The sequence below is a fragment of the Macrotis lagotis genome, chromosome 1 (assembly GCF_037893015.1).
Source record: "Macrotis lagotis isolate mMagLag1 chromosome 1, bilby.v1.9.chrom.fasta, whole genome shotgun sequence".
Classification (NCBI taxonomy): Eukaryota; Metazoa; Chordata; class Mammalia; order Peramelemorphia; family Peramelidae; genus Macrotis; species Macrotis lagotis.
The window spans coordinates 280,762,017-280,777,615 of NC_133658.1; the positions used below are offsets into that span (position 1 = coordinate 280,762,017).

Sequence of the window (15,599 nt, forward strand, 5' to 3'; positions counted from 1 at the left end):
CAATTTGAACTCAGGTACTCCTGACTCCAGGACCAGTGCTCTATCCACTGTGCCACCTAGCTTCCCCTTATGTTTACTCTTAAATGAGAATATTTTAGTAATGTGAAATAAATTAAAGAAAAAAATGTTAAAAAATAAAAATAAAAAAGGGATATAATATGTAAATAGAGAGACAGTCTATGGGGGTAGTCCATCAGAATAACTCTTTTGAAGAATTGCTGCAAATGGTCAATGGTCTGGGTCCATAAATCAATGGGGAAAAGTAAATTATCCTATGGAAAATGGTGCAATCCTTAATAAAACCCCAAACTCCTCTTGAAATAAAATCTTATTTTATTTAATAGGAATAACCTGGAGATAGATGTCTGTGGATCACGGAATGCTATAATCTTCAAATACACAATTTTGTATCACTTAAAGGTACTAAAGACATCCTTTTTTAAAAGATCTTGAGATCTTTTACTTACTTTGCAGAGAATAAACTTTTGAAAGCATATAGAACTGAAGATGTCAAAACAAAATAATTTTTTTATGTCCAGATAAAACAGTCTCGGGCTACCCTGCAATTCTCATATTTTCCAATTGCCAAAGTTGTGGTTGTTTTAGTTTAAAGCACAAAAAAATGTTATTTTCAAGAATTAGTTGATGGCTTGCTTCCTGAATCATCTTTTCAGTCCATATATTTTTGTAGAAACTGAGGATTCATACAAAACTGTACAGTACAATCTGATTTCTTGATCCATGACCTTGAGCTGCTCATCAAGTTCTGTATATTTCAGCATCTTCTGATCAATGTTATGAAATGTGTCCAATTGTTATATTTTTCAGGATTATTATTGAAACTGACATAGCATTTTGATTAATTCTTGCAAAAATTTCATAATTTTGTACTGTGCGAAGGACACATTTTTCTTTCTCCTGAGGTTCTGACAACTATACTTGCCATATCTTGTAACAGCAATGTTAAAAATTTCTGTTATTCTTTGAATGTTCTTCTTATAAAGAGAGGACAACCTTTGCTTAACCAGCCCTATATTGTTATCTCTAGTGAAAGTTTCACTATATTTCTTTGTAAGATTTCAGAGTTCTGATGGATTATTGGTTGAATAAATTTGTACTAATTCATAATAAGGTTTGCTAAGGGGCCTAATGACTCTATCTACAATCTGAGAAGTGTTTTTTGGCAACTGTTGAACTGTACCCAGTAATATCAAAGAAACTAGAATATAGCTCTAATAAGATCTCATCATAATACGACTCTTGTGGCAGTCATGGCCTGTTCATAAAAAGTAGAGTTTGGGGTGGCTAGGTGGCACAGTGGATAGAGCCACCGGCCCTGGAGTCAGAAGTACCTGAGTTCAAATCTGGCCTCAGATGCTTAATAATTACCCAGCTGTGTGACCTTGGGCAAGCCACTTAACCCCATTGCCTTGCAAAAACCTAAAAAAAAAAAGTAGAGTTCACTTTCAAAGTTCTTTGACCCCTTGTAGATCATTTTACAATATTAAAGTAATGGAAAAAGTGCTTTGCATTGTAAGACCCACTCTCCTTTCAAATGTCCAATATATCCCTACATCCAGATAGGGGAGAGCAGGCTTAAAGCATTTTGCCAACAAACAAAACTGGCAGTGTTCTGCATGTATTGAGGTCAGCTGGTTTGTATGTTATCTGCATCTTTTATATGAGGACAATTTTTCACTGGGGTTATTTTCTTTTCACATTTATTAACTGGTGGCAGTAAAAGTGTCTGTTACATATCTAATATGATCCCCATTACAAGTGCTGATAAAAAAAAAACTGAACTTTTGAGAATAAATTTTTGAAGCCAGGTACAAAGGGTATAGAAAACTTCACAAATAGAAGTGCAAAGATCCCCAAGGAATACTCGTGTACATCCAAAGCACCAAACCCTGGATTGATATGGGGTAATTTTTTCTAGAAAAATTTATCAGTTCACAATATTGAGTTATTTGCCTTTGAGGAGAGAGCTGCCATATGCTGTTCACAAACTCTCAAGGGAAGATACCATGATCACTCTGGGGTGGAAGAAAAGTGAAGATGGAAGTAAGAGTGTAGAGGGAGGCCACAAGGCATGACTCCTCAGTCAGGAAAAAGACTGGAACTTTGTGAACTATCAGTGATTGATCAAGGTGGTGGGGTTGTTCAGGAAGTTCCCAAGAAACTCCCTTGGAGGTGTTCTTTTTTTTTTTTTAGGTTTTTGCAAGGCAATGGGGTTAAGTGACTTGCCCAAGGTCACACAGCTAGGCAATTATTAAATGTCTGAGGACGCATTTGAACTCAGGTACTCCTGACTCCAGGGCCAGTGCACCACTTAGCTGCTCCCCCTTGGAGGCATTCTTAATGGGCATAAATAGAATGTAATAAATTTGCATGCATAACATGTTATAAAGCACTCTAACATAAAGAGATATGTTACTGGAAAAATGGTAGGAGTCATATATCTATATCTATATATATATATATATATATATATATATATATATATATATATATATATATATATATATATAATGAGGAAAGGATAAGAATCCTGCAGAACTATATAAACTAGGGCTTCATTTTTGTTTCTAACATAACAAAATAATTTTTCATTTCATGTTTGTTAAAATATAAAAATGTTTTACTTATTCTAGTTAGGTTAAAATTATTATTGAAACAGGTTGTTTCAAGATAATAAAATAGCTACTAAAAATTTTAAAAATCAACATTTGAGCAGGGCAATCAGAGATGTAGACATACACCTGTATATGCAGTCTCTGTTACTGGTGAGGATAAGACTGAGGTTCCAGGAGTGCTGAGCTACAAGTAAGATATCACAGATTGAGACTCCCTAATAAGTCAAAAAGACCCCCTGAAGGGGGCTTCCCTCACATGATTTGGGAAGCCAGATCCTGGGCTGCTTAAGGAGTACCAAAATGGCCCAACTTGGGGAAAAATGGAGCAGATTACAGATTCCATGCCAGTGAATCTTGGGATCTCCAAGTCATAAGATGGAAAACCCAGTCTCAAAACATCCTTTGCCTGTGAATTTACCTGGTTCTTCAAACTCAGAAATCTAATTTCCCTTGAGACTCTTTTGCCTCAATTTCTTTTTCCTTCTTGGTGCTGAAACAAAGAGGCAGACACATTCTGACATCTGACTAGTATCATGGGACTCTTCCCAAGACTTTTGGGCTGGGGACCCAAATTGAATATGGGGTAGAAGATGCTCAAGGTGGGGGTGATGACTGGCCCCACATCCCATTTTCCCACAGATCTGGTAGGTTTGGGTTGTGCTTTCCTGCTCTTAGGGTAGTAGCTCACTCTCAGCTGCTGGCCCTGGAACTTGAAGAATGAACCAGAACTAGACTGATGTATGATTTCTCCTCACCCTTTGGCAGGTGATCTAGCGGATACTGGCTCTCATCCACAGGCTGGTTACTCAGCAGCCTAACAAACAGCTGGGCATAGGAGCAGCCAGAATGCCAGGACCTGCAGAATGAGTAAGAGAGAAGGGCATTTGAGGACAGAGGAACAATAAACAGCATGGTCCAGTGGAGAAAGCCCTGAGCTGGGAGTGAAAACACCTGGTATTCCTCTTGGCATTGCTGTAAGTCATGGGACTTTCTGCACTTCTCCCAATCCCAAGTGCTATGCTAAGTACTGGCTATACAGAGAGTGAATAGAAAGTGTCACCGTCCTTCAGGAGCTTACATTCTAATGAGGGAGACATTTGTGTATATATAAGTATATATGCATATAAATATATATGTGAACAAATATGCAAAAAACAACAGATAATCAACAAGACAGTAACATCCTGACTCTTAGAATTTACTAATTCCTGAGATATACTCACACTGAAATTTAACAATCGACTCTTAAGAACAAGTTCAGAGTGGCTCAAGTCACCTGTGTATGTGTGTGTGTATGCGTGTCTGTGTGTATGCCTATGTAGAGACAATGTACACATGCATACTTGTGCATATCTATGCTGTGTAGATACGTACATATTATACATTCATTTGTATGCATACATACAAAACCTATATGCAGCAGATACAAGGTAAATATGAGAGGGGGAAAGAAAACACTAACAACCAAGGGGACCAAAAAAAGGTCTCCTGTAGAGGCCTGCAGAATGAAGTTCTTGAGCTGTCTTGGAAAAAAATATTAAATTAAAATTAAAAAAGGGAACCTGAGAAGCAGAAATGTGAAAGGAGAAGAGTGCAGGCATGAGGAACATTCAGTGCAAAGGCAAGGCTTTGAAGGGATCAAATAAATACAACAGATGAGAAAGCCCTTTGGGAGACCATCCTAGATTTGTAACTAATTGTTTAAATGTTCATCCAATGATGTTCAGTCCATTCTCTCCCCACTAGAATCTGTGAACAGCTTTCTACATTTCTACATTTCAAAAGTCTTCCCTGACATTTCAGGAAAAAAAGAACTATCAATCCTCAGCAGCCTATGGGGCCCACAGAATTACATAATTGAAAGTTAGATGGGACTGTAGAAATTATAATGGATCTCTTTGATAAAATGGTTTAATCTACAGACCCCTTTCCAGAATCATCTTTTCTAGTAACTGGAAGAAATGCTAGATTTTGGTTATAGGTTAGTAAAATTTAAAAATCTTTTTTTTCCTTTCCAAGTTCATAGACATCTTTGTCTAAGAACCCTAAGTTAAGAACCTCTGATCTAGTCCAATTAGTTTTTGGAAATTGAAGCTAAAGAAAAATGGCTTACCCCAAAATAACCAGTTAACAAAACCAGAAAGAGAACCCAGCTCCTCTTGACTCATGTGTAACAAGATCTTCTCTGTGGCAAAGAGTAGGTCATATAAGAGTGAAGTTAACACTATCTGGGTCTATCTGTCAGTTTAGCCCTCAAGACTGGATCTATGATTTGCTTCTGGTTTCTTTAATGAGGAGGAGGATTGGGATTCTCTGAGAATGATACTGGGAATAGGATCTTAACATTCTACTGATTACATTATAAAAGAGTTAGCCTTCATATCAAAGCAATAGCTTTGAATTCTGGAAGAGCCAAATTTAAATCCTGCCTCAGACACTGTATGACCATGATCTCAGGTATTGAAATGTCTTTGACATATTGAGTATTGTGTCCTATAGGTAACTGGTCCCCTACCAGTATTTCCCCCTGGGCTTTATAGACCTTGTTTCTTTACCGGTGCTGCCTCCTTAGAAGGCAACCAGACTAAACAATCACTCTAAGTAAAAGACCTTCAAACCCCAGTGTTATATTTTAACAATTTAACAATACTTTTTATTGAAAGGTGTCTTCTTCCTATTAAAGCACTCAAAATGTAAAAAAAAAATCACAGTAGGGCATCACTTCTAAGATTTATAAAAGTTTCTCACAACAACCTAGTTACCTGAAATACTACAGTGTATCATCATCATCAACAATTCCTTTGGATTAGGGTAGAACCTAGGGGCTGTTAGTCATTCACACCTTAGTGTGAGATAGTTTGTTAGATTCAGGCAACTAAATGGCACATATGATTGGTTTGGAATCAGGAAGACCCAATTTAAAATTTTGCCCCATGGACATTTACTAGCCCTTCCATCTTGGGCAAATTCTGTACTCTCTCAGCCTCAATATTTTGCCATTTACCTGTTTCCCATCTAATTATGCCTGACTTTTTGTCTACCAAAAAAAAAAACCTTTTCAATTATAAGTTGTCTATTTTATCTAGTATGATCACCTCTTAACTCTTGCTAAAAATTCTCATTATCACCCTTCTACTTTATTTATGCTTATGACCTTTTATATTTAGGCTGTGAATCTTACTGGAATATATTGCTTTATTGTTATATATGCTTTATGATGTTAGTTGAAACCTAATCTGGCAGAATGTTTTCCAGCTTTCCCAACCATATTTCTTGAACAGAAAGTCCTGAACATAAGTCTCTTCGATTTTATGGAATACTTTGGATCTTGTTCATCTAAATTGTTCCACTGATCATCTTTTCTATTTTTTAACCAGGACCAAATGTTTTGAAGATTACTTTTTTTATAGTATAATTTGAAATTTAGTTAATACTAGACTCCACTTAGTCCTCCTTGCTAGACCTCTGTTAATTTTGGCAAATAATCTCTCTGGGCTTCATTTTCCTCATCTGTAAAAAGTTATACTACATCTCTAAGGACCCTTATCAGCTTTACATTCTATGATCCTATGATATAAAATAGAAAAGACACATTTGAAACATTATCATTCATGATCATTATCAAACATTTATTTATTCAACATATGCTTCTTAGGCCCCTTTAATACGCCCCAAAGTATATTTTTTAAATTTTCTTTTAGGTTTCTGCTAGGCAAATGGGGTTAAGTGGCTTGCCCAAGGCCACACAGCTAGGCAATTATTAATTGTCTGAGGTCAGATTTGAACTCAGGTACTCCTGACTCCAAGGCCGGTGCTCTATCCACTGTGCCACCTAGCTGCCTCCCCAAAGTATATTCTTAAAGAGTACCCTCCTCAGTTTAGTAGTAGAACCCAGTATTTTGTTGTTGACTTGAGATGTTGAAGCCATGAGGTGTTGGGGAATGAGAGGTTAGGAAGGGGAGGAGGAGATGCACTTTTGAAAAAGGATTATTTGTTTGAACCCTGCCTGAGCCATTTATTGCCCAGTGAAATTAAGTTGGTTCTCCCAGCTGTAGGTGCTGCATATGCAAAGTGGGGATAATAATTAGATACCTATCTTACAGGCTTTTGAGGATCAAATGAAATTACAAAATACTTTACAAACTTTAAAGGGTTTAATTATTACTATTACAACATGGAATAGAAAAATGATTATCATAATACAATGATCTGTGTGAGGAGGGTCAGAGAAGAGTGAATCCCTCAAGATGGGAAATTCCTTTTATATGCCCCACTCCCATCTTCTGGTCCAGCAGACTAGAGTTTCCAGTATAAGGGAAAGCCTCTGGACTGGTCAGGGCCACTATTAAATGGGTTTGAAGCACAGACATTGCTGGGTCCAGCTCCAGCTCAGAATACTTCCATCACTCCCTGCTGCCCCACCTCCTCTCCTCTTTTCCAGTTTGATTATCTCTACCAGGGGAATCCTTTCCCCAATAACTTCTCCCTTCTCTGTTTATTGGTGTTGCAGTGGACAGAGCACCAGCCCTGGCCAGGAGGACCAGAGTTCAAATTTGACCTCAGACTAATTACCTATGTGAACTTGGACAAGTCATTTAATCCCATTGCCTTGCAAAATAACTGTTTATTGCTCTTCCTTCCCCTTTTGTAACTTTCCTTAGATTATACTCACTTTCAGGACGGCTAGGTGGTGCAGTGGATAGAGCACTGGCCTTGGAGCAAGGAGTACCTGAATTCAAATCCAACCTCAAACACTTAATAATTACCTAGCTGTGTGGCCTTGGGCAAGCCACTTAACCCCATTGCCTTGAAAAATCTAAAAAAAAAAAAATAAAGATTATACTCACTTTTCAAGAGGAAACTGTCTTCTCTCTTGAATGTTCACTTAGTCTAGATACCCTGGACTCTCCTGACTTCTCAAGGTTAGTTGACCTTCTTTACTCTCCTTTTGTATTCCTTTTGTACTCTTCCTTAGACTCCTTGTATTATCTTCACTTCTCTACTTCTGGGAAATTTCTCTTTTCCATATCTGTTGGAAACTTCACTTCTCATTTTTCCTCTTGCATTTCTCTGGTTCTTTCACAAACCAGGAGCAGGAATATTTCCATCACCTTGATAACTTGTGTGATCCCAGGAGTTAACATCCTTCAAATGTGGCTTTTTTCCCTAGATCAGAATAAATGCTTTTTGTCTTTGTGTTTCCTTGCCAGTCAGTCCTGTTTACCTATGGCCAGCTCACATTCCTATGGCCCATGTTCAGACCTCCTATTATTTTCACTATTCTAATAAATATGCATTTGCCTCTACTTGAGGCTTCCAGAGACCTGAAAAGTTGGTTCCAGAGCTCTTCTATCAATAAGACTAAGAGAATGTGACCATTTCAGCTGTTATTTGTCACCCTTCTCCCTGCAAGGTGGACACACTCTCCATCTAACTGAGACTGTCCTTGGACTGGATGAACCAGATTCAGGAGCCAAGTATATCTCTGTAATATTAAACTTTTCCTTTTTCCCTTGGAAGTAGATTTAGATAAGTAGGAAGTAGTCATATTCATCAAAAGTACTTTCCATTTCTATTTGCATGAACTGATGTTGAGTGAGATGAGCAAAACCAGAAAACACTGTACACCCTAATAGCAACATGGGGGTGAAGATCAACCCTGATGGACTTGCTCATCCCTTCAGTGCAACAACCAGGGACAATTTTGAGCTATCTGCAATGAAGAATAGTATCTGTATCCAGTGAAAGAATTATGGACTTTGAACAAAGACCAAAGACTGTTACCATCAAATTAGAAAAAAAAGCATTTTTATTAATATGTAATTATATTATCTCATACTTTATTTTTCTTCCTTAAGGATATGATTTCTCTGTCATCACATTCAACAGAGATCAATGTATAACATGGATATAATGTAAACATTAACAGAATGCTTTCTGTAGGGGGTGGGGGGGAGGGAAGCAAGAATGGGGGAAAAATTGTAAAACTCAAAATAAATAAAATCTTTCTTCTTAAAAAAAAAAGTACCTTCCATTTCTCCTGCTTCTTTCCAGTGCTATGCCACAAAATCCTCATTTTTTCTATTTTTATAAATTTAAAAGTTTGATTCTGTTTATCAGTCACCTTACTACAATTATCTCTTATAAGAATAAAAAAGTAGTTTTTGAATGAGCTTCATATAAAGATAAAAATATTCACATTATAGACTATAGACTATCCCTACACAGATGATGCCTTTTGCACACTCACCAAAAGTCTAACTTACCTTTGTTTTTGCTGTGCTACCTAATACATTCCTATATTATTCTAAGACACTCCACATACCAAAAAAAAAGAGTTATCATACTATAGCAGTCATCTGGGCCAAAGAGGGCCCACAGCATTGGGACATAAAGTTGAACCTCATTGAAACCCTATTCCAGCAACACTTGTCTAGATAATCACTGTGACAGGACTCCTGAGAAGCAGGGAAACTGCTGGGTACCAATATCTGTCAAATTAGAGGAAAGTGGAATATATCCTTCTCATTGTCCTGCCATTTTGTGAGCTACACTGGTGAATGCTATTATTAAAATGAAGGCTTAAGTAAACAATGTGAGATTGAGTCTACATTTCCTGACAAGAATACCTCTCTAAGCTAAGAAACCACAGAAGCAGAGTTATTACATCTTCTCACATTTAATTGAATTCCTGTAATCTTTCAAAAAATTGCATGCAAATTTTTATGTGGTTGCCTTTTCATTTCTCTGATTTGCCTGGCCTCTGAAAAAAAATGCAGAATACCTCAAAGGACAGAGATAAATGAACCAAGAAAGGAGTTGATATCCAAGATGAGTAAAGAGAAAGTAAGACAACATTTAGAGATCTTTGAGAAGTACAGATTTCCTGAGCCAGGTGAAGTACAGATGCAGGAAGTGAAGAAACTAATGGATGTGACTTCAGATTACCTTAAGTGATACCTAAAAGACCAGGACAAATGGAAGAGAGGCCAAAGGACCAGAGAAGAGTCAAATGTTTGAACTGTCAAAAAAAAAAATAAGAGAAGGAGAATGGAATCTGTAAATTATAAACCAATGAGTTTAACTCTGATCTTGTAAAAATTCTAGAATATATTATTTAAAGAGATGTTTAGCCAGATATCCTCCTTTAAAACCAGGAATATGCATATCACAAGGAGAGAATTATCATATAACCTATCTGATACAATTTCTGTGCTCATTTTATTTTGCCACAAGAAAAGGTTCAATCTAGTGTGAAAGGCAGGAAAATCATTACTATATAAAGACAAAAAAAATCAAACAATAAACATTTTTAAATGAAGAGAAAATGAAGAAATGGCTAGTGAATATCTAGAAAAGGAAGCAGTGATCAATCACAAAAAGTCAGAATGACTTCATCAATAATAAATTATGCTAGAATAACCTTTTTTTCCCTTTTTGCTAGGCTAACAAGACCTTGTTATGCTATACATATAGGTTACTCAGGTTTCAGGAAACAATCTGGTAAAGACTCTCAGGATGCTTTTTTAAAAATACAAAAGAGATTTATTAAACACCTTGTCTGTGAATAACACAGTGCTAGATGTGAGAAAAGATATACATTTTTTTATAAGATGTGGTCTACATGGGGCCCAGTGCCCAAAATAGAAATGCCATAATGAGGGCTGGTTGAGTGAACTTATGGTTAACTTGGAAAGGAGATGACTCAAGAGAAGTATTAAATGGAAGAGAGAACAGATTTGTTCTCCTTGGTCTGAGGTCAGAAATAGCAATAGGTAGAAGTTCCAAAGAGGCAAATTTAGGCTTTATGTCAAGAGAAATCAACTAAAACTATCACAAATTGGATGGGCTGTTTCAGGAGGTAGTAAATTTCCCCTCAAAGGCTTTCAAGCAAAGACTGAATGACCATTTGTCAAATATATTGTAGAGGGGTTACCACCTTGCCTCTAATTTTACTGAAAAAAAAATGAGCCCATTTAAGTAGAACTACCTTTTCTCCCCTGTTCCTCCTCTACAATTACCTAGCTTTCTTCTGCCACAACCTCCTGCTTCATCCCTGCCTCACATGAAGAGGTAACCCTTCTTTCTCATTGCCTAGGTGATATATCATCTGCACAGTAACTTCATTCCCATCTCATCTTTGCCCCCTCATCCCTACACTCATTAATAATTATATGCCCATGTCTTCTCTAGCCTTAAAAAAACCCACAACCCTACCAAATTCCCATAACCTCTCTCCTCCCTTTGTGGTTAAAGCCCTTGAGAAGGCTGTCTACAATAAGTACCTACACTTCCTTTGCTCTCATTCTTAATTATCGAGTCAGGTTTCTTTCATTATTGAACCAAAACTCAGGAATCCTAATCCATAGAGACTGTATTTATTGAGTTAAGACTTTTTTTTTTCAGTCACAGGCCTGTACCTTCTGCCTTACATACAACCCTAACAATCAGTAAAGAGATCCTGACAACAATTTCACCAAAATCAGAAGGAAAAAAAATTTGATACTTAAAGATTACTAAAATTCCTTAGTACCAGAAGGGACCTAATCCAATTTCCAAAATCAATCCAAGAATCCAGAAGGTTGACTAGCCTCTCTACTTTCCAGAGTTAGTTCACAAACATAACTTGGAACAGCTGCTGCTATCAAGCATATCTTTAGAAAAAATATGTAATTAGTACTTTAAGCTTCAAATTGTTTTTATTCAAATATTACATAGAAAATTTCTTTCTTAGCATATAACGTTAAATATTTTGTTTGTTTTGTTTTTAAGGTTTTTGCAAGGCAAATGGGGTTAAGTGGCTTGCTCAAGGCCACACAGCTAGGTAATTATTCCAGGTCCTCCTGACTCCAGGGCCAGTGCTCTATCCACTGAGCCACCTAGTCGCCCCTGACATTAAGCTTTTAAAAGATTTTATACAATGAATAATATGTATTTTCACAACAAAATCTAATATCTGAACCTGCTGGTTAAGTGTTTAGATTTTCATAGTAGCACAATGCTTTTTAAAAATGGATGTGAGAGGTGGGACTGCACGGGGCGTGAAGGCGGGGCCGGGGCGGCCGGGCCAGGGAGCGCGCCCATGAGGTTCTTGGGCCAGAGAGGTGGGAGCGGAGACAGCAGGAACGTGTCCCAGAGCCACAGCAGCGCCTCGGGTTGGGAGGAGGAGGAGGAGGAGGAGGAGGAGGAGGAGGAGGAGGAGGAGGAGGAGGAGGAGGAGGGCGGCCCAGTCGGGGCAGCGAAGCCGCGGGTGACACCGGCGGCTCGGACCCGCCTCTGGGCTTACCTGCTGCCGGCGGCCGGGGAGGGAGGCGGCCCCGAGATAGAAGCTTTAGACAGGAGTCTTGAAAACCTACTAATTCGAGTTGATGAATTTGTTGGGATAATGGATATGATTCGAAGCGACTCCTCAAAAGTAGTCAATGAAAGTGTACCTCACATACACTCCAAAGCTACCGAAATGAGTGCGATATATAGAAAGATTGACACATTGGAGGCCTTTGTTCAAATGATTGGAAATTGTATGACTAGAATGGAAGACCGGGTGACAAAAGCAGAAGCAGAATTTGGGACATTCCCCAACTCATTAATGAAACTTTTGCATACCATTAATGTGCCATCCTTTCTTAATAAGTCGTATTCCACAAAGCACCAACAAACGGTTTATGAACCTCCTATCCTTTCCAGGACAGAGGACTATTCTCCTTGTTGCAAAGGACCTCAGGCATGATATTGCACAGGACAATTAATTAGGAAAATACTTGTATCGAAGCAAAAGTTCCTGTCTTCAAGAGATTAGTATTATATATATATATATATATATATATATATATATATATATATATATATATATAAAAATTTAGTGTATTTAAGGTTCTATGTATATTAAGCAGGCAGTATTTTAAAACAATATTTTTCATTGTGTGCAGAATACATAGCTTCCCATGTCTTCCAAATTTAAAGTCTGTTTAAATGGGGGAGTAAATTAAGTAAACATTTACTTATACTTACCAAAATTGCAAATTTTCTATTTATATCAACTCTACATGTCAACAGTATTACCTTTAAAACTCACCTCCAGTCTTAAAGAAAAAACTACTGAAGCATTAAAAATCATTATTTGTTAATATTCTTAATGGTTAAAAAGATAGATGTGAGAAAGGGCAGCTAGGTGGCACAGTGGACAAAGCACTGGCCCTGGAGTCAAGAGTACCTGGGTTCAAATCTGGTCTCAGACACTTAATAATTACCTAGCTGTGTGGCCTTGGGCAAGCCACTTAAGCCCATTTGCCTTGCAAATCCTTAAAAAAAATGGATGTGAGGGGGTAGCTAGGTGGCACAATGGATAGAGCACCAGCCCTGGAGTCAGGAGAACCTGAGTTTAAATGTGACCTCAGATATTTAATACCTAGTTGTGTGACTTTGGGCAAGTCACTGGAGATGAGATTGTCATTCTATAACAAAGAAAATTACTTTTGACCAAAAAGCTAAAGGCTTTTGTAGTAAGTTGAGTCAATAGCATTTAAGTACAATGAAAATGGGTTCATATTCACAGAAAATAATCTAGGCAATGGATTTGTAAGCTGGGATATTTGGGTCAATGAAGAGAAAAAAGAGAATTAGCCTAGAGCAGAGTCCATCCTCTATATCAAAGAGACCAGTTGGGTACTTAGGAAGAAAAACAACTCTACATTAGCTCACTTGCTGAGATTTCCCTAATCTACTTTATGAAGCAGGAAGATGGAGGAAGGTTTGAACTTTCAGTGATCTCCCAATTCATATTGGTTGATGAGTTTGCTTCCAATATTCTTGAGTTCATCTACTATGGACTCCACCATGTAGGTCAAGTAGACTTCTTAGAAACAAAGAAACCGAGGTTCCATCCTGACCCATCTTCCCCTGCCTTTGGTAAGCTCCCTTGTTCTGAGGTATCTATCTACCCAGTTGGGTCAGCTTCTGAAGAGTGAATCTTGGTTTGGAAGGTTTCTTCAGACAGATGTTTGGGATTCTCTTTCAATGGGCAGATCACCATATAGGCTCTCATCCATTTTAGCATTCTTGACTTTATCCTTAGAATATTTAGAATCGAGGGGATTTCTATTCCAAGGTTTTGTTCTTTGATCCATATCCATCTTCCTGTGGCCATGTCTGGCCCCTCTTCAAAGGGAAAGGTTTAAGAGTTTTACTTTGCACAATTCCATGGGGCTCATTACTGGGGCAATTTGACTTCTTTACAGACACAGTGAAATATTCTAGGACCTCAGAGCTCTCAATCCAAGAACTCCCCCCCCCGCCATATATGCCTGTCATTTCTAATGTACTCAGATCATGCTTTTTTGGGTTCAGATATACAAAATGTACTTTCATATGAAAGTTCCACTCTGGCCAAAGGGACTGGGATGCTGAGCTTCTTGTTGTGATGGTGAAAGCAAGTTCTAATTCAAGGGGGGTTGTCCAGTCTATTTGGAGCATGCCAGGTTCCCTCCTGAGTGTTCTGAGCTTGACAATCTTGTCAAGGCTGACCTTGAAAGGTTCTTCAACTATTGTAATCTTTGAAGGCATGACTCTCAAACCCACAGTAAATTCTGATGCAGAGTAAGATGTAAAGGCTTAAGGGAACCATTCAAATCAATTGTTTTACTAAAAACAGTTCCTGACTTCAAAAAGTTTAAATTCTAATGGAAGTATTAATTTTTTGCATAGTCTTGCTATATAAACATAGGTATATGTGTGAATATATGATTGCTGGTCTTATTAGCATTTGAGTCTTTTTCTTTCCCCAACAAAAAGAGATTTCTCATACAATAGAATTCAAAAGACCTGGTTCTTGCTCAGTTCTGCTAATTGGCTAGTTTTAGGAGCTTGGATCAAGTTACACATATGCCCCAGGAATTCAGCTTCCCAAACTGGAAAATGAAGGGATTAGCCTCAGTCAGGACATCTTTTATGTCACAGATATCTTTGGCAAACTGATAAAGCCCACAGATCTCTTTTCAGAAAAATGTTTTTAAATGCATAAAATAAGATACATAGATACTTCACAAGAAATTAATTTATGTTGAAATATAATTATCAAGGAAAAAAATGTTTAAGTTCATTGTTGGGACAGCTAAGTGGTACAGTGGACAGAGCAACAGTCTGGGAGTTTAGGAGGATCTGACTTCAAATCCAGCCTCACTTGCTTTTTTTTTAATTTAATATTTATTTATTCTCATTTTGTACAAATAATTTTTATACATTAATAAAATATTCTTGTTTAAGAGTAAACAAAATGCCCCCTCCCCCAAAAATATACTCACTTGAGAGATAAAGGGGAGAGAAAAAAATTAAAATTAAAATTAAAAAAATAATAGTAATAATTTTAAGTATGGCCAGGTGGCACAGTGGACGGAGCACCAGCCCTGCAGCCAGGAGCACCCGAGCCCATATCCAGCTCCATACACCCAAGAATCACCCAGCTGTGTGACATGCAAGCCACCCAACCTCACTGCCCTGCAAAAACCAAAAAAAGAAAAAAAAGACCCAAAATAAAATAAAATAGTAATAATAGTAGGGGCGGCCAGGTGGCAGATAGAACACTGACCCTTGAGCCCGGAGCACCCGGATCCAAATCTGGCCTCAGACACCCAAAGATCACCCTGCTATGCGGCCCCAGGCAGGCCACCCAGCGCCATTTGACCTGCAACCCCCCACCAAATAATAATAATGAAAAAGGTGCTTCAGTCTGTGTTCCAACACCACCAACTCTGTCGTGGGTGGATCACATTCTTTATGATATGTCCATCACAAAAGTTACTTCCATATTTTTCCACCATTGCCATTTGCTGATCACAACTCCCTCCTTTCGTATTTTTCCACTACCATGTACTATATTTTCTCTCTCCTTTCACTCTGACTCTGCTGTAGGGTAGCTGAGTGGTGCAGCAGACAGATCCCCAGCCCTGGGGCCAAGAGGCCCTGAGC

General features: G+C 38.0%; 1 protein-coding gene and 1 pseudogene across 1 annotated transcript; one reads left to right on the plus strand and one right to left on the minus strand.

The window, feature by feature from the left end:
• Positions 1 to 631: 631 nt before the first annotated feature.
• LOC141516526 (COP9 signalosome complex subunit 3-like) lies at positions 632 to 3,733 on the minus strand (annotated as a pseudogene).
• Positions 3,734 to 11,718: 7,985 nt separating this feature from the next.
• Positions 11,719 to 12,366, plus strand: LOC141492712 (biogenesis of lysosome-related organelles complex 1 subunit 4-like). Its single transcript, XM_074193377.1, has one exon. The coding sequence runs from the start codon at positions 11,719 to 11,721 to the stop codon at positions 12,364 to 12,366; it is 648 nt and encodes a 215-aa protein (XP_074049478.1).
• Positions 12,367 to 15,599: the final 3,233 nt, after the last annotated feature.